The sequence below is a fragment of the Staurois parvus genome, unplaced genomic scaffold, assembly GCF_062004578.1.
Source record: "Staurois parvus isolate SC_StPar_1 unplaced genomic scaffold, SC_StPar_1.0 ptg001054l, whole genome shotgun sequence".
In the NCBI taxonomy this organism is placed as follows: Eukaryota; Metazoa; Chordata; class Amphibia; order Anura; family Ranidae; genus Staurois; species Staurois parvus.
The window spans coordinates 131756-152395 of record NW_028318850.1 but is presented as its reverse complement, the minus strand read 5'-3'; the positions used below and the strand labels follow the sequence as shown (position 1 = coordinate 152395).

The following is a 20640-nucleotide window of genomic DNA, read 5'->3' as shown; positions in this document are numbered from 1 at the left end:
CTCTATCTGTCTTCAGGCGGGTCCGCCCACATGCAGATACTCTATGAGGTAGTGGTGAGGGCGGCCGGAGGGGCTTGGCAGGGTGTCCCGCACTCCCGGCTTTCTGCAAGCCTCTCACGCTGAACTAACACCAGCACACTGACTGGCTCGCTCCCTCTTCCCTGTGCGTTATGAGCGGCCGGCCAGGCTGGAGGCTCCTCCCCTGCAAGGGGCGGGTCGGAGGTGCCCCGCTGCTGCCCACTGGCTGACCTTGCACCTGCTGCATGTTTCCCCAGGCGGGCAGCTGCTCACAACAGCTGGATAGATGTGAGCCGGGCCACCCTTTGTCTCCGGGGAGGGGGGATCTGGTTACCCGCAGAGCATGCGCCCTACAGCCGCTCACCTCCCACGGAGGCTTCTTCTCACAGCACGAGGGCTGGCACCGGGGCACACGGCCCGCTAGGGGGAAGTACACAGCGACCAGCAATCCCAAGCTTTCCGGGGTCATACAAGGAGCCTCAGGACAGACGACTTGGTGTGGGAGAGGGCTAATATCCAGGGGGGGAAGGGGGGAATACTGGCCATACACACTTAAATTTTACTATCAGATCCAATTGGCAATCAGATTAACTTCCGTTCCCATCAAATTCCTTCAGGCGCAAAATGATGGACCGTTTTGCAATAATTTTATGGTTGGGGGTCACCACCACATGAGGAACTGTATTAAAGGGTCGCAACATTAGGAAGGTTGAGAACCACTGTCTTAGCTGAAAGGTAAGTACAGAAAGGACAAACATTTAACAAATAAATACTTCTTACCCTCAACTGAGATTTTTCACCAAAGATGTAAAGTGCGGCCTGGCGCTTTAGCAGGTTGTTCTGTAGTGAGGTCTGGTCGCTGTAGGAAGCTCCATGATGATCCTTTCCTGCTAGCCGGGCACCGACCTCAATAAGCGGTGTCTGGGTGGTGATTAGGCGATTGCTTGAGCGCAGGCTGGCCCAAACGCCTGGGTACAAATTACAGGATTATTAGAAACAAGAAAAAAAATCAAAAGGTAGCAAATTTATGGCAAACTCGTTGCAGAGCAAGTCGTATCTGCAGAAAGGCGTGCATAGGGTGCACTATGTCTACAACAAATCACCTCTAAGGAAATATAACCAGCAGGCTAAAATGACATAAAACTTCCTCTAGGTCGAGGGTGAAGCTTTTTGAGACTGATATTTCAGTTTTGGGTTTGTGCCAACCTGTCAACACATACCTGGTCCTTTTCATATTTGGTTGGAAAGTTCAGTGGTATCAAAAGGTCTTTGCAGTCAAACTTTTAGCAGAATCCATAAAGCGGTATTTATATCAGTCAAACACCCTCAAAAAATTCTAGTGGTGAGATTTCCCTGATGTAGATCTTAATCTCCAGCCACACCCACTTCTGTATGTCTATTTATATACACTATATTGCCAAAAGTATTGGTCGGCTGTCTTTCCACGCACATGACCTTTAATGGCCCCCTAGTCTTAGTCCGTAGGGTTCAATATTGAGTTGGCCCCGCCCTTTCCACGCACATGACCTTTAATGGCCCCCCAGTCTTAGTCCGTAGGGTTCAATATTGAGTTGGCCCCGCCCTTTGCAGCTATAACAGCTTCAACTCTTCTGGGAAGGCCGTCCACAAGGTTTAGGAGGGTGTCTATGGGAAAGTTGGACCATTCTTCCAGAAGCACATTTGTCAGGTCAGGCACTGATGTCGGGGGAGGAGGCCTGGCTCACAGTCTCCGCTCTAATTCATCCCAAAGGTGTTCTATGGGGTTGAGGTCAGGACTCTGTGCAGGACAGTCAAGTTCCTCCACCCCAAACTGGCTCCTCCATGTCTTTATGGACCTTGCTTTGTGCACTGGTGAGCAGTCATGTTGGAACAGGAAGGGGCCATCCCCAAACTCTTCCCACAAAGTTGGGAGCATGAAATTATCCAAAATGTCTTGGTATGCTGACGCCTTAAGAGTTCCCTTCACTGGAACTAGGGGGCCAAGCCCAACCCCTGAAAAACAATCCCACACCATAATCCCCCTCCAGCAAACTTTACACTTGGCACAATGCAGTCAGGAAAGTACCGTGCTCCTGGCAACTGCCAAACCCAGACACGTCCATCAGATTGCCAGACAGAGGCGGCGTGCTTTACACCACAACATCCAACGCTTGGCATTGCACTTGGTGATGTAAGGCTTGGATGCAGCTGCTCGCCCATGGAAACCCATTCCATGAAGCTCTCTACACACTGTTGTTGGGCTCACCTGAAGGCCAGACCAAGTTTGGAGGTCTTTAGCTATTGACTCTGCAGACAGTTGGTGACTTCTGCGCACTGTGCGGCTCAGCATGTGCTGACCCCGCCCTGTCATGTGACGTGGCCTACCACTTGGTGGCTGAGTGGCTGCTGTTCCCAGTTGCTTCCACTTTGTTATAATCCCACTAACAGTTGAGCGTGGAATATTTAGTAGCCAGGAAATGTCACGGATGGACTTATTGCACAGGTGACCACCTACCACGGGACCACGCTTGGAGTCACTGAGCTCCAGAGAGCGACCCATTCTTTCACCAATGTTTGTAGAAGCAGTCTGCATGCCTAGGTGACGATTTTATACACTTGTGGCCATGGAGGGGATTGGAACACCTGAATCACATGATTTGGAGGGTGGGCCCAATACTTTTGGCAACATAGTGTTTTGTTTCATACCCACAAAATCCCACCAACCATCATCCACCCAAAACATGAAACATCAGTCTTTAGTAGGCCTGGCCTTTAAAAGGACAAGACTGTCCAATCTGAATTGATATAGGCATGGGTTTATACCAAGCATGGGTAACAAGCAGAGCCACCAGCTGATAAAGCATGCTGGAACTTGTAGTTCCTTACCAGCAGAGGATACAGGTCAACCAAGCTTATTTTGAACGATCGAACAAAATTGCAATGGGAAGCTTTGCAGAGTTCCATATTCACTCAGAGGTGATAACTATCATCAGATAACACAAAACAAGATAGAAATCTTTAGTGAGTCCATTTGCAGTGTTAGTGCTACAAAAGCACGGATCTACAGAAAAGAGGAGGATGGAGTAAATGACAATGTGAATGAGTGTCACCGCGTGGAATGCAAAGTGTGTTGGCCATCAGAGACCCAACAGAGTCATGTGACAGCAAATGATGGATCTGATGTGTTTGTGAAGGCAATGTAGGGTGACTACTGTGTGACCTACTCTAACGACACAGCTACAAGTCAACCATATATCAGACCAATACTACACTAAAACCTAATGCCAGGCTTCATTTCACTTTCAATAGTTTCTCTGGACGCAGCTGATCCAAACAAACTATTTCTTTCACCAATGCTGTCAGCACTGTATAAACTGTACGAAGCACCAGCAGCGGTACAAAGACTTCCTGCGTCATTCCCGGAAAACAAAAACAAGTCAGGCTGAGCGCTATTCAGCCATTCACAGGAAGCCTTGTATTTTTTATGAATGAATACAAGGGTTCCTCTGATTGGCTGAGGTGGAGAAGCGGGCGGATGATGTCACAATCTCCACCTCCACCAGCCAGAGAAGCTCATAGTGTGCAGTGAGATCAGAGTAAGTAATTTCAGTCAAGGAGAGGAGCCGGTACAACTGGGCAAGACTGAAGGGAAGGCCGGAGATGAGCTCTAAAAATGAAAAATAAAATCTTGCATTTAGCCAAGTCATTGGAAGCTATATCAGCTCAGAACACGGTTCTAGTTGAATTACTCTCCCCCATAAAAAGAAGCTGGAGAAGAGCAAACCAGATACCGCTGTAGGGCACAGTTCTTAGAATGAATCAATCTCCCTTTCTATCAGGTGATTGCATTTCCCCTGCTAAATGTATGCCAAGCTGCTGCAGAGATTGCCTGGGTGGTAAACGGATCCTCCCTTCCCATACAGAAGAAAAATATATTTGAAATATATTTGAAAAATATTCTTCCCAAGTTCTGTGGACCGATGAGGTTAAAATTGAACTTTTTGGCCGGAATGAGCAAAGGTACGTTTGGAGAAGAAGGGGCACAGAATTTAATGAAAAGAACCTCTGTCCAACTGTTAAGCATGGGGTTGGATCAATCATGCTTTGGGGTTGTGTTGCAGCCAGTGGCACAGGGAACATCTCACGAGTAGAAGGAAAAATGGATTCAATAAAATTTCAGCAAATTTTGGATGGTAACTTGATGCCATCTGTGAAAAAGCTGAAGTGAAAGAGAGGATGGCTTCTACAAATGGATAATGATCCTAAACACACCTCGAAATCTATGGGGGATTACATCAAGAGGCGTAAACTGAAGGTTTTGCCATGGCCTTCACAATCTCCTGACCTCAACATAATTGAAAATCTATGGACAGACCTTAAAAGAGCCGTGCGTGACAGACAGCCCAGAAATCTCAAAGAACTGGAAGACTTTTGTAAGGAAGAATGGGCAAAGATACCTCAAACAAGAATTGAAAGACTCTTGGCTGGCTACAAAAAGCGTTTACAAGCTGTGATACTTGCCAAAGGGGGCAGTACAAGATATTAACTCTGCAGGGTGCCCAAACTTTTGCAGACGCCATTTTTTTGTTTTCTGTTATTTTGAAAGTGTAAATGATGGAAATAAAATCTAACTTTTGTTGACATATTATAAGAATGTCTACTCTGTATTTTGATGCCTTTTGGAGATTTTTCCATCTTTCCTTGGCTTCTTTATGCACATTAACACAAATTTTTAGCTGGGGTGCCCAAACATTCGATCCCCACTGTATATATATATATATATATATACACACACACACACTATATATATATATATATATATACACACACACACTGTATATATATCTATATATATATATATATATATATATATATATATATATACACACACCGACACACTGTATATATATATATATATATATATATATATACATACACTGTATATATATATATATATATATATATATATATTGCATGTTGAAATGCATTTTTTAAATATTACAAAATATCTGAAAAATATTTCTAAAAATATATATTTTTTAAATATGTTCTTCCGATTTTTTTAACATATAAAATAGTCATTTAATATATATCTGTAAATACATTTCAAAAACTTAGATTTGTATTGTTATAGACATACAGTATAATTTTCATATATTTTATAATAAAAACGCATTTCAACATGCAATATATATATATATATATATATATATATATATATATATATATATATATATATATATATATATTTATTGAAATATATTTAGAAATATATTGAATACGGCCAAAATTGTCGCATTTCAAATTTATGGCAAAATATTTGGGAAGAATATTTTGAAAATATATTTCAAATGTATTTTTCTTCCATGTGGGTTGCAACAAGATGTTTGTGCTACTATATCAAAAAAGAAATAATTTAGCAAAGCTGGAGCAAAAATGGAGCAGATAACCTCAGCAACCAACACGGTTTCTTCTCTAGAACAGATATTTTTCTTTTTAAAGCAAACACTTTGAAATTGCAAGTTAAAAATAGCGCATGCGTATATTGTGACGTTTCCAGTAGGCACCTCCTGTGCCTCATCTCCCTCCTAGGACAGTATGTCAGTTTGCTCCTATATTGACATAAGAGGAATAGACCATCACTACACAGAACAGTGTGGTCCCTCTAAGTCCTGTGTTCTCCCCTGGCTGATAAAGGAGCAATAGAAAGGAATGATTCGAGGGGAGACAGAACTTCAATGTCTAATCCCTGGAAAAAAATCCTTGTTCTTTCTGTAAGAAAATGATTACATCTCCCTCAGATGATAGCGCTCATTCAAAACCTCCCGCTAAGGTTGATGAACAAACTAGGCAAATATGGCATATGGATGTGAAATATGAAGAATGCAAAATATAACAGACTTGTTATCATTAGTAAGACCTCATCTGGAATATACAGTTCAGTTTTGGGCACCAATTCACAAAAGAACATTGGGGAACTGGAGAAAGTACAGAGAAGGGCAACTAAACTGATACGAGGCATGGAGGAGATCAGCTATGAGGAAAGATTAAAGGAACTGAATTTATTCTCTACTGAAAAGAGGAGATTAAGGGGGATATGATCACCATGTATAATACATAAGGGGGGATATGATCTCCAGGTATAATACATAAGGGGGGGATAGGATCTCCACGTATAATACATAAGGGGGGATAGGATCTCCACGTATAATACATAAGGGGGGGATATGATCTCCATGTATAATACATAAGGGGGGGATATGATCTCCATGTATAATACATAAGGGGGGATATGATCTCCATGTATATTACATAGGGGGGGGGGATATGATCTCCATGTATAATACATAAGGGGGGGGATATGATCACCATGTATAATACATAAGGGGGGGATATGATCTCCATGTATAATACATAAGGGGGATATGATCTCCATGTATAATACATAAGGGGGGATATGATCTCCATGTATAATACATAAGGGGGATATGATCTCCATGTATAATACATAAGGGGGGATATGATCTCCATGTATAATACATAAGGGGGATATGATCTCCATGTATATTACATAGGGGGGGGGGATATGATCACCATGTATAATACATAAGGGGGGATATCATCACCATGTATAATACATAAGGGGGGATATGATCTCCATGTATAATACATAAGGGGGGATATGATCTCCATGTATAATACATGAGGGGGGGATATGATCTCCATGTATAATACATAAGGGGGGATATGATCTCCATGTATAATACATAAGGGGGGGATATGATCTCCATGTATAATACATAAGGGGGGATATGATCACCATGTATAATACATAAGGGGGGATATGATCTCCATGTATAATACATAAGGGGGGATATGATCACCATGTATAATACATAAGGGGGGATATGATCACCATGTATAATACATAAGAGGGGATATGATCTCCATGTATAATACATAAGGGGGGATATGATCTCCATGTATAATACATAAGGGGGATATGATCTCCATGTATAATACATAAGGGGGGGATATGATCTCCATGTATAATACATAAGGGGGATATGATCTCCATGTATAATACATAAGGGGGATATGATCACCATGTATAATACATAAGGGGGGGATATGATCTCCATGTATAATACATAAGGGGGGGATATGATCTCCATGTATAATACATAAGGGGGATATGATCTCCATGTATAATACATAAGGGGGGATATGATCTCCATGTATAATACATAAGGGGGGATATGATCACCATGTATAATACATAAGGGGGGATATGATCACCATGTATAATACATAAGAGGGGATATGATCTCCATGTATAATACATAAGGGGGGATATGATCTCCATGTATAATACATAAGGGGGATATGATCTCCATGTATAATACATAAGGGGGATATGATCTCCATGTATAATACATAAGGGGGGATATGATCTTCATGTATAATACATAAGGGGGATGTGATCTCCATGTATAATACATAAGGGGGATATGATCACCATGTATAATACATAAGGGGGATATGATCTCCATGTATAATACATAAGGGGGGGATATGATCTCCATGTATAATACATAAGGGGGATATGATCTCCATGTATAATACATAAGGGGGATATGATCACCATGTATAATACATAAGGGGGGGATATGATCTCCATGTATAATACATAAGGGGGGGATATGATCTCCATGTATAATACATAAGGGGGATATGATCTCCATGTATAATACATAAGGGGGGATATGATCTCCATGTATAATACATAAGGGGGGATATGATCTTCATATACTGTATAATACATAAGGGGGGATGTGATCGCCATGTATAATACATAAGGGGGATATGATCTCCATGTATAATACATAAGGGGGGATATGATCTCCATGTATAATACATAAGGGGGGATATGATCTCCATGTATAATACATAAGGGGGGGATATGATCTTCATGTATAATACATAGGGGGGGATATGATCTCCATGTATAATACATAAGGGGGGATATGATCTCCATGTATAAATACATCAGTGGTTCATATAGTGAACTCGGTGTAGAGTTATTCACCCTGAGGTCATCACAGAGGACAAGGTGGCACTCTAAGTCTGGAGGAAAAGAAATTTAATCTCCAAATATGGAAAGGTTTCTTCACAGTAAGAGCTGTGAAAATGTGGAATAGACTCCCTCAAGAGTTGTTTTTTTCCAGCTCAGTGGATTGCTGTAGGAAAGTCCTGGATTCTTTCTCAGATACACAGAATATAACTGGATATAACATTTATAGGTAAAGTTGATCCAGGGAATATCCGATTGCCTCTCAGGGGATCAGGAAAGAATTTTTTCCCCTACAGAAGTAAATTGGATCGTGCTTTGCTGTGTTTTCTGCCTTCCTCTGGATCAATTATGGGTATAGGAATATAACTTTTTTTTTTGGTTGAACAGGATGGACTTTTGTCTTTTTTCAGGCAGACTAACTGTAACTATGTAACTTGCAGGGATGAATGCGAAAAAAAAATGTAATTAGCAAATTTAAAGTGTTTGCATTAGAAAAAAAGATACTTTAACTATTTTATGCCATTACCACCTCATATCTCAGAGCATTCTAGAACTTAACCTCTCCTACTGCAGAGAACCTTTCTCTGGGCTGAAAATAAATTCTTCCATCTCCATTACTTCACTAAAGTAGGTAGGCTGTCCAAAGTTGAAGGCTACTACAGCCCTTAATGAAAAGTGACAAAGAAAATTCTCTCCCATGGGACTTTTAATGCAGCCATACACAAAAACCCATAAAAAAGATTATTTTATTAATACAAGCTCCATTTAAAATCATCATATAATAAAACAGATTAGAGTGGCCTCTAACATTTCCACTATGTGTGGTTTGTACAATTGTACCTCTGGACTTAATAATATGCAAAATCAATATCAATGACAGGCTGGCATAAGCCACTTAGATACACTGTAATATACAGTCAAACTGACGCGTTTCGATTACTGTATAACCTTCATCAGGGAGAGTGCGACAATATATGGCATATGGGTGCAGGAGAAGCTACTTCATCTTGGCAGCAATGTTTTCCATCTTTCTCTGGTTATACTGACCATCTAAGAGAATATCTTAATGTCTCCCATAACCCGTGGCCTTTTACAATTCTTTTTCTGCACAAGTTCCCCCTGCACCTGCTTTTTGCAAAGACAGATCGTTCTATAGCGGGGGTGGTGGTTTCCCCTCCGGACGGCATGTAGTGGTACAGTGGCTCCTTGGGGATCTATTGGTGCCAAGTCGTGCAATGTTATGGGCCTCAAAGTTGATGTTGAATATATATTCTCCGGCAATTCATGCATTGTCATAAATCCCCTGATGAAGGTTATACAGTAATCGAAACGTGACGGAGATAGACTGTATATTACAATGTATCTAGGTGGCTTATGGCAAATTGTCATCGATAATGATTTTGCATATTAAGTCCAAAGGTACAATTGTACAAACCACTCATAGTGGAAATGTTAGAGGCACCTTGAATCTTTTTTTATTATATGGTGATTTTGAAAAGAGGTTGTAATAAAATAATCTCTTTTATGGATTTTTGCGTATGGTTGCATTAAAAGTCCCATGGGAAAGAATTTGCTTTGTACTGTCTCCAACACTTAACTAATGGCTCCTTGTCCTTTGTACAATTCTTGGGTTAAAACACACTTGCCAATTCTTTTTAATGACCTTGGAGATATATACTATATTGGAGTATATACAATGCATCCAGAAAGTATTCAAAGCGCTTAACTTTTGCCACATTTTGTTATGTTACAGCCTTATTCCACAAAGGATTTAATTAATTTTTTTCCTCAACATTCTACAAACAATACCCCATAATGACAACGTGAAAGAAGTTAGTTCTCAAATCTTTGCAATTTATTAAAAAAAAAAAAAAAGAAAAAAAACCCCAATGTACATAAGTATTCACAGCCTTTACCATGACACTCAAAATTGAGCTCTGGTGCCTCCTGTTCCCACTGATCATCCTTGAGATGTTTCCACATCTTGACTGGAGTTCACCTGGGGGAAATTCAGTTGATGGGACATGATTAGGAAAGGCATAAACTTGTCTATAGAAGGTCCCACAGGTAACAGTGCATGTCAGAGCACAAACCAAGCCATGAGGTCCAAGGAATTGTCTGTAGACCTATGAGACAGGATTGTATCAAGGCACAGATCTGGGAAAGGGTACAGAAACATTTCTGCAGCATTGAAGGTCCCAATGAGCACAGTGGCCTCCATCATCTGTAAATGGAAGACGTTTGGAACCACCAGGAATCTTCCTAGAGCGGGCTGCCCGGCCAAAATGAGCAATCGAGGGAGAAGGGCCTTAGCCAGGGAGGTAACCAAGCACCTGATGGTCACTCTGAAAGAGCTCCAGCGTTTCTCTGTGGAAAGAGGAGAACCTTCCAGAAGAACAACCATCACTGCAGCACTCCACCAATCAGGCCTGTATGGCAGAGTGGCCAGGCAGAAGCCACTCCTCAGTAAAAAGGCAAAATGGCAGCCCGCATGGAGTTTGCCAAAAGGCACCTGAGGGACTCTCAGACCATGAGAAACAAAACTCTCTGGTCTGATGAAACAAAGATTGAACTCTTTGGCCTGAATGCCAAGTGTCATGTCTGGAGGAAACCAGGCACTGCTCACCACCTGGCCAATACCATCCCTACAGTGAAGCATGGTGGTGGCAGCATCATGCTGTGGGGATGTTTTTCAGTGGCAGAAACTGGGAGACTAGTCATGATAGAAAGGAAAGATGTATGCAGCAATGTATACAGACATCCTTGATGAAAACCTGTTCCAAAGCGCTCTGGACCTTAGACTGGGGCGACGGTTCATCTTTCAACAGGACAACGACCCTAAGCACACAGCCCACATAACAAAGGACTGGCTACGGGACAACTCTGTGAATGTCCTGGAGTGGTCAAGCCAGAGCCCAGACTTGAACCCGATTGAACATCTCTGGAGAGATCTGAAAATGGCTGTGCACCGACGCTCCCCATCCAACCTGATGGAGCTTGAGAGGTACTGCAAAGAAGAATGGGAGAAATTGCCCAAAAATAGGTGTGCCAAGCTTGTAGCATCATACTCCAAACGTTTTGAGGCTGGAATTGGTGCCAAAGCGGCTTCAACAAAGTATTGAGCAAAGGCTGAGAATACTTATGTACATGGTTTTTTTTTGTGTTTTTATTTTTAATAAATTGCAAAGATTTCAAAACAAAGTTCTTTCACATTGCCAATATGGGGTATTGTTTGTAAAATGGTGAGGAAAAAAAAAATTTACTCCATTTTGGAATAAGGCTGTAATATAACAAAATGTGGCCAAAGATGAGCGCTGTGAATACTTTGTGGATGCACTGTATGTACATTGATCAGCCATAACATTCAGATAACGGATAGGTCAAGTGAATAACATTAATTATCCAGTTGCAATGGTATCTGAAAGTGGGTGGGCTATATTAGGCAGCAAGTATACATTGTCCTCAAAGTTGCTATTGAAAGCAGAAGAAATGGACATCGCAGTTTGTTGTTTATGGGGCTGTGTAGTTGCAGACTGATCAGGGTGCCCATGCTGACCTGTGTCCACAGCCAAAAGTGCCTACAATGGGCATGTGACTGGACCACGGAGCAATGGAAGTTACATAATATGAATGGCTGGGTGTGTTTGAGCCACCTAACTGGGGACCAGGATAAAGTGTAGGAAGAAGGCAAGCAGGTGGAGGCAGTTCGATGCTTTGGGTATTGTTCTGCTGGGAAATCTGGGGTTCTGCCATTCATGTGGGATGTTAACTGACTCGTACCACCTGCCTAAACATTGTTGCTGACCAAGTACACCCCTTCATGGGAACGGTATTCCCTGATAGCAGTGGACTCTTTCTACAGGATAATGCACTCTGCTACACTGTAAAAAGGGTTCAACAATGGTTTGCGGAACACAATTTAAGGTGTTGAATTGGCCTCCACATTCTCTAGATCGCAATCCAATTAGGCATCTGTGGGATGTGCTACAAAAACAAGTCAGACCCAAGGAGGCCCCACCTCGCAGCTTACAGGACCAGCTACTGACAGCTTGATGCCAGATACCACAGCATACCTTCGGAGATCTAGTGCAGTCCATGTGCAATGGGCCAGGGCTGTTTTGGCAACAAAAAGGGGAATTTACTAAATGATAGATGGGCTATCAAAATGTTATGGCTGAGTAACCTCCATAACATTTTTTTCTATATTTTCTATAGGCCACCACTCCACTTCTACTTCAGCTTTCATGAATTTCTAGTTTTCAGTGTCTCAAGCTGCTCCTTGATGTGATAATTATGAGGCATGAAAAGGCTATGAAGGGTAGTGTGTAATGCGAGTGAGTACCTGCAGCATGTATCCTTGCCTTAGCGGTTGGGTGTAACCCGAGGACTGACAGAGGAACAAGAAAGAAAAGGAAAAAGACAGGAGGTTTTCGTGAGACAAGACAAGCACATCAGAGCATACAGAGAGAAATAGTGTTTAGGCGTGCAGAAGAGAGTCCTATCTCCCCGTTCTCCATCACGTTGTTGTTCAAAAAGCGGAGATGGAGACATAGTAAATAATTGTACCTTACACTACACAAGAATGGATATCCTGCCACCACAACCTACAGCCCCAGTGTCCAATCTGGAGCCTTAGGGGCTGCATGCAACCCAAAAGTATGTCGTTTGCAATTAACTTGGCATAAAATAATTTATTTGCATTTAATTGTAATGGTTCAAAGAATGTTCGGAAAAATGTTCGGCCCTCCACCATGTTCACTTCATCCAATCTGGCCCTCTTTGAAAAAAGTTTGGACACCCCTGTCCTAAAGGATGTCCCCAGTCTCCAACAACTCCTAAAGGATGTCCCCAGTCTACCAACAACTACTAAAGGATGTCCCCAGTCTACCAACAACTACTAAACGATGTCCGCAGTCTACCAACAACTATTTAAGTATTTCACCAGTCTACCAACAACTACTAAAGGATGTCCCCAGTCTACCAACAACTACTAAAGGATGTCCCCAGTCTACCAACAACTACTAAACGATGTCCGCAGTCTACCAACAACTACTTAAGTATTTCACCAGTCTACCAACAACTACTAAAGGATGTCCCCAGTCTTCAACAACCCTACAGCATGTCTCGGCCTTCAATAACTCCCTTAGCATGTCCTCAGTCTTCAACAACTCCTACAGCATGTCCCCAGTCTTCAACAACTCCTACAGCATGTCCCCAGTCTTCAACAACTCCTACAGCATGTCCCCAGTCTTCAACAACTCCTACAGCATGTCCCCAGTCTTCAACAACTCCTACAGCATGTCCCCAGTCTTCAACAACTCCTACAGAATGTCCCCAGTCTTCAACAACTCCTACAGAATGTCCCCAGTCTTCAACAACTCCTACAGAATGTCCCCAGTCTTCAACAACTCCTACAGCATGTCCGCAGTCTTCAACAACTCCTACAGCATGTCCGCAGTCTTCAACAACTCCAACAGCATGTCCGCAGTCTTCAACAACTCCTACAGAATGTCCCCAGTCTTCAACAACTCCTACAGAATGTGCTCAGTCTTCAACAACTCCTACAGAATGTCCCCAGTCTTCAACAACTCCTACAGAATGTCCCCAGTCTTCAACAACTCCTACAGAATGTCAATAGTCTTCAACAACTCCTACAGAATGTCCCCAGTCTTCAACAACTCCTGTAGTTTACAGTATCTCTTTATTGATATCAGGGGCCAGACTTGAAGGCCTCCTATTTTTAATAAGATGACCACCACTGACCTACAGAATTAATGGAGAAAAAAAAAAAGAGAGTACTTTGCTTTTCTCAAAACTTCTCTGCACCTGGTGTTAAATGTGGATTGGTTGTATTCACCACATACAGACTTTAGCCTTAGATGTAGTAGTTACACTGGGGGTTTAGCAAAGGTTTAGCGGGTTAAGTTTAAAATCAGAAGTTTGTTTAAGTGTAAAGCACTGGTTTAGGGGTTAGACTGAGGTTTAGGTTTATGGCTTGGGTGGAGGTTAAGAGGTTAGGTTGATATACAGATATTTGGTTTAGGGTAAAATACTTGACATTGAGCTTATTAGGTTAGGGATAGAAATCAGAGCTAAGCTATTATTATTATTATACAGGATTTATATAGCGCCAACAGTTTGCTCAGCGCTTTACAATATAACGTGAGACAATACAGCAACAATACAGTTCAATACAAGAGGGATAGGAGGGCCCTGCTCCTTGAAGCTTACAATCTAAGAGGAAGGGGCTGGTGGTACAAAAGGTAACAACTGTGGGGGATAGACTGATAGGAGGAATAGAAGATTCCATTATTAGCTGAGGGCAGGATAGGTTTCCCTGAAAAGAGAGGTTTTCAGAGATCGCCTAAAAGTAGGCAGAGTAGGTGATAGTCTGATAAATTGGGGTAGAGAGTTCCAGAGGATGGGGGAGGCTCTGGAGAAGTCCTGGAGACGAGCATGGGAGGAGGAGACAAGGGAGCTAGAGAGCAGGAGGTCTTGCGAGGAGGGGAGAGTATGGTTTGGGTGATATTTGGAGACAAGATCGGTGATGTAAATTGGGGCAGAGTTATAAATGGCTATATATGTTATTGGTAATGTTTTGTATTTTATTCGTTGGGCAATGGAAAGCCAATAGAGGGATTGGCAGAGAGGGGTGGAGGACACTGAGTGTAGGCCAGTGCAGGGATTGGCAGAGAGGGATGGAAGACACTGAGTTGAGGTCAGTGGAGGAATTTGCACAGAGGGATGGAAGACACTGAGTGGAGGTCAGTAGAGGGATTGGCAGAGAGGGGTGGAGGACACTGAGTGGAGGTCAGTGAATGGATTGGCATAGAGGGGTGGAAGACACTGAGTGGAGGTCAGTGAATGGATTGGCAGAGAAGGATGGCAGATATGGAATGGTTAAGTAAGGTGGATGAGTCTGGCAGCAGCATTCATGATAGACTGAAGAGGGGATAGCCTGCGATGAGGTCGGCCAATGAGGAGGGAGTTATAATAGTCAAGACTAGAGATAACAAGGGAGTGAATAAGTTGCTTAATCGGTTTCAGGGGTTAAGAACGGGCGTATCTTGTAGATGTTGCAGAGGTGAAGTCTACAAAATTTGGACAGTGATTGGATTTGGGGCTCAAAAGGACAGATGGGAGTCCAGGATTACACCTAGTACCCTGGCATGAGGGGAGGGACTGATGGTGGTATTACTGATCTTGATGGAGAAGGCCACGGGTTGGAGGGAATAGTTTGAGCTCTGTTTTGGAAAGATTTCGTTTGAGGAAGTGGAGTGACATCCAAGCTATGCAGACAAGTATATTTTACAACTACAGATTTAATCATCAGGCTGGCAGTCACTATTTTAAGGACACATTGCTCCAATCATGCGCTGGATGTCTACAAGATACAAATGCATGTGTAGCCTTATCCATAGGGAGCTATATGTTCTGTTTAGTAGTCAACTACTACTTCTAACAATCACTAGAGTTCTAGTAGGACAGAACGACTAACATTCTCCTGTATAGTTGAGTTTTGGAGCAATAAAAAGAATGAGGATATTTTTTTTCTCCAGAGAAATAGATCTGTCATTGATTCCAAACACAGTACTCAAATTCTGAAATCAGAAATGCATGGTGGGGACAGGAGATCTATTCTTGATCTAGATCATTTACCCTAAAACACCACGCAGCTTTTCATCTTACAAAAACGTGACGGGAGAGAGAAGGAAGCCAAGACACACCCCACCTAAGAGAAGAAACCTATCCATGGAGCTGGCCAGCAGACAGCCATAGCAAACAAGGATTCTGCAGAGTTACAAGGAACAAAACCACTTGGCCTGTGTGACAGAATACGCTGGGGCTCCCGCTCAGAGACCGCTTAATGCAACGTAACTGAATTATAAGAATTATCAGACACATTTCTGTATTGCAATAGATGTATGACTGATGGGCCAAAACAGGACATGACATTACAATGCTGTATTGGTGGTTTTGGACATTGGGATGGGCTAAGCGCAGGCACATAGAAAAAAAAAAAGCAAGCAACCTCTGCTAAACATTGTAAGAGTTAAATGGCAGTGGGCATTACATCACATAAAAGTAGAATCCTACATGTCATTTACTGGCAGAGAGGGTTTTATTTGTCTGTCATGTATTGCCCAGTACTGCATTAAAAGTGACCAGGAATGGAATATGAGCCCTGCCATCAGGGCTGCTGTTATAAACCTCAGGGCCCCTTACAAACCAACCTGACAGCCCCCCCCCCCAAAAAAAACAGTTTATTATGCTTCAGTTATGAATGAACACAGTGAATGATTGGTACCGATCACTTGATGTGTTCGTTCAGGCAAGAAAGGGGCTGGTAAATGTGACATATTTACCGGAGCCTTCCCCCACTCTCCATCCCGAAGAATCCTATTGTGTGTTTGCAGCTGCTGGTGGGAAGGAGTGGAGGGAAGCCAGCAGCACTGCGGGGGCACGGGCAGCAATATATGGTTCACAGGGAGGGTGATGGGTGTGGTGGGAAGGGGGAGGGGGTAATTACTGGAACTGATCCCCTGTATGGCTCTCTGCAGCAGCTGAAAGACAGCGGGAGGGAGAAGAAGCCAGCTTTTAGCTGCTGCAGAGGGAGCCATACAGGGGATCAGTTCCAGTAATTGCCGCCCACCATGCCAATCACCCTTCTTGCCCACACCTGATTCACCCAGCTACCTGGGCCCCCCTGCTGGCCTGGGCCCCATGCAGGAGGACTGATGGTACCCCCTTATCTACGGCCCTGGCTGCCATTGCTGACTTTTTTCTCAAAGTTGTATGCTCCGGAGTCATCGTTCCAATCCATGCTGCACTCTTTAGGCAGTTGCTAAAGAGTCAGGACACCTGAGCTGAATAACTGTTCCAGGTCAGTGGCCCGTTAAAGTTTATGTTAACCCAAAATCCACTTTCAGTATGTTTGATACTATAAAAAAACGTATTTTTTTAGGTCAAAAGAACCCTCAAAAAACAAACTGCGCTGTTACTGTGTGGATGTGAATCAAACAAATATTCCCATATATCTCATAACATGTTGCCACATACACCAAAAAAAAAAAAACCCATCAAAATATTTTGTAAATCCAAAATATTAATGCGGCCCTCTATAAATGAAAAATAAACACATAAAAAGTCCATATATTCCAGTCCTTTTATGGTCACCACGTGATATTACTTCATAATCAGATTTCAAAAATCACCACGTGAATATTCAAGAAACAAGAGGTGAGTGCACACCTGATAGGGGAGCACGGCACAATTGAAGATTGTTTCTTGAATATTCATGTGGTGATATTTGAAAACCGATTATGAAGTAATTTCACGTGGTGACCATAAAAGGACTGAAATATATGGACTTTTTATGTGTTTATTTTTCATTTATAGAGGGCCGCATTAATATTTTGGATTTACAAAATATTATTTTGATGTTTGATACTATGTCTCACAATATACAGTTTTCTAAGCGAACCTTCTTTTTCTGTGAATCTGTTGCAATATTTCTATATTTGGGATCTTGCCAGTAATAGCACTTACTTTTGCAGACTGACTACACGATGTCACTGTCTTGCAATAAGCAGCAGCATTGTCAACCTGCTGTGTGCACTCCTTCAGCTGCCCGTTTGGCTGCCTACAAAGGGGGAGATTTACTAAACCCGATGTACACAGAATCGGCTTCCAGGTTTTATTGTCAAAGCTTAACTGAACAAGCTGAAGTTAGAAGCTGATTGGTTACTCTGTACAGCTGCACCAGATTCTGTATGCACAAGTTTTAGTAACTCTACCCCAAATCAGATAGGAAGCCTCCCGGACAACAGAAGGAACCTGCGCGGTAGACTGACTATGTGACTGCAAGGCAGCTGGTCTAGCATTGTCCGTCTCCAGTAAGAAGTGTTGTTATTTGTAGGATTTGCAATAAATTCACACACTAAAAAATAAAATAAGAGGCCTAAACCGAACCTTCTTTTGGCCAGGGCACAGAAGCTTTGCTTTTTTTTTTTCCAGTCCCCTTGGCCTCAATACATATGGCTTAACTTCTTATTCCCCAGGCCCAGCATCCCTTTACCAAGGTCTTTCTCCCTGGGGGTGGGAAGGACTGCCTGATCACATGCCCACTGTGATTGGTTGTCACCATGGCCACATGATCAGAGCCGATCCCACTAGCACATGATCATTACTAGAGACTGGGAGTTGTCCACGAGAGGTCAGTCACTGGCTCTCAGCATAGAAAACCATGGATGCATATGCGTGGTATGTGGGCATTAAAGCCGCAGATAGGCGGTACCACATGCAGCAACAGGTAAAAAAGCCATTTGTAAACAAATGCACTACAGCTCAGTGTAAGAGTGCATTCTTTCAGGATTTCAAGCTTTCAGCTCTGCCAGGAGGCACCGTGGCATCCCCAGTGCTTCCCAAAAGCATCTGAGGCTGGGATGGAGGCAAGTATTTTTTTGAGTTAGCAACTTCTGTTTACAAATGGCTTTCTAAAGGCATTTGTGTTGGGGCAGTGGGGGTGTCAGGGGACTGGTAAAACAGCGGACCTCCCTTAAATCATGGAAGGTCTGCTTTAAGGAAACTGTATTCAGTGAAACATGGTGCCAAACATACTAAAATTTAGATTATGGGTTTACATACACTTTGGGGTCCATTTATAAATGTTTTTTTTTTACCCAGGATTCACACATTTTCCCAATTGAATCCAAATTTTACAAAATGAGCGACGTTTGGGTGAAAACATTAGAGCCCTTTAACTAGAGTGGTCAGGGTCAGGATGAGTGAAAAATCTGTAATGATTTTTGTGGTTGATTGCAATGTCAATACTATCACATTCTTATCTACTCTGAAATGTGTTCTCTATAAAGGGGTGACCCGCCACCAGGATAGGAGGGTGTGTATCCTAAATCAGAAAAATGATGACAATGTAAACTTGTACAAAATCCTTGATTGCCCCCAAAAGATCAGCCTTACTAGCCCCACTGAGATCTTGGTGAAATGGGGGCTTCCAAATTCACTTACTAACCTCCTCGGGAAAAGCTATTGGACGGACTGCCATCCAAGTATCCTGGCACAACATGTTTAACCATACTGCTCACTCGGTAGCTCTTTCTGGCACTGCCTGAAGTCATCCAAACAGACAGACAACAAAACCGATAACAAAAAAAAACATGTTATAAGCAACACAACAATGGAATGCAAACATGACAAAGTTATGGGTTTCTGGAGAGCGTATTAAAGGGCTGGTCCACCTAGAACTGATAACTCTGTTATGGGGTATGCTGGAGGGATGATTAATAAGCTGGAAGGAATTCTCGGCTCGACCCAACTGCCATTGTGGAGCTGCTGGATTGTCTGTGTCTTCCACCTTGCCACAGCTTTTATTTGAGGGTCAGAGACCCTATTTATACTTCTGACATGAAATCATTATAGAGTTTAAGGCCTTGTTCACACAGGACATCCTGTAGCATATGCCCTTGTGAGGCCACAGTTACTTGTACTTACGGGTGAGCTCTAATGACTAGGCCTCACTTAGCAACATCCTAGTAATGTCGTGGGAGTATTCCAGTCACGAGCAGCCACTACGTCCCAGTTGACATGAACGGGACTTCCTGCTCGGAACACCTGTGCATCCCTGTGCAGGAAGTCCCATCAAGGTCAATTGGGATGTAGTGGCTGCTCATGACTGGAATACTCCCACAATGTTGTTAGGTGAGGCCTAGTCATTACGGCTCACCCCCACCATCACAGGAGTGAGACTTTTTTGTGATTCAGACCCCCTCACATGCCCTCTCTCTCCCCTGATGTAGTAACTCTGAGCTCAACGTCTGACAGTCCACTCCTATGATGGTGGAGGTTAGCAGTAATGACTAGGCCTTGCTTAGGAGTATTCCAGTCAGGCTTCACAAGGTACATAAATGGCCTAAATCTATAGCAAGGGCATTATTCAGAGCTGCCCTGTTTGTTTTTATCTACAGACACCGCTTATCTGCATAGTCAGTTTTTTTTTTTTGGCAAAGGTGACCAGTTTTGATGACACAAGGAATCATTAAAACTCCATGAAAATGTATTTGCTGTATCCCATTGGGGAGATTTCCCATCAGTTACTGTCCAAGAAACAGAACAGGAAATGACAACGTGAAAGGAATTCCTGCAGCATTTATCCCCACTGGAAGGTATTCCTGTTCTGGTGACAACTACAAGATTTTAGATTTCCCATCATTTTCTGTGCCGATCAAACTTTGCAATAAAAAAATAGGGATTTTTAGTTCACATATATTGCAATACATGTCTAAGTCAGCCAAGTGTGTCAAAGTAATCCCTTCTGGCCAGTCCCTACTCTGCTCTGCCAATGCAAATGCTACTGTGGACATTGCGAACATGGGGCAAACAGACACAAAGTGGGGGGAGAGACACTAGGTTTAGTTCTTGGGATTTGAGAACAGATGTATCTTGTTTCTGTTGCATTGTGGGTCAGAAGTCAGACTTGAACCTTGCAGCTGTCCCCCACTTTGTGTCTGTTTGCCCCATGTTGGCATTGTGTCCACAGCAGCATCTGCATT

At 42.7% G+C, this 20640-nt stretch overlaps 1 protein-coding gene across 1 annotated transcript in view; it reads right to left on the bottom strand.

Moving 5' to 3' along the window:
- Window positions 1-20640, bottom strand: part of LOC149440755 (myotubularin-related protein 13) — a gene marked incomplete at its 5' end in the record, with an annotated part of 208535 nt that overhangs the window by 56755 nt on the left and 131140 nt on the right. Inside the window, 2 exons of the mRNA XM_089658165.1 lie at window positions 799-986; window positions 19104-19199. Of these exons, the coding sequence (XP_089514291.1) occupies window positions 799-986; window positions 19104-19199 (284 nt within the window). The remainder of the gene's footprint in view (window positions 1-798; window positions 987-19103; window positions 19200-20640) is intronic.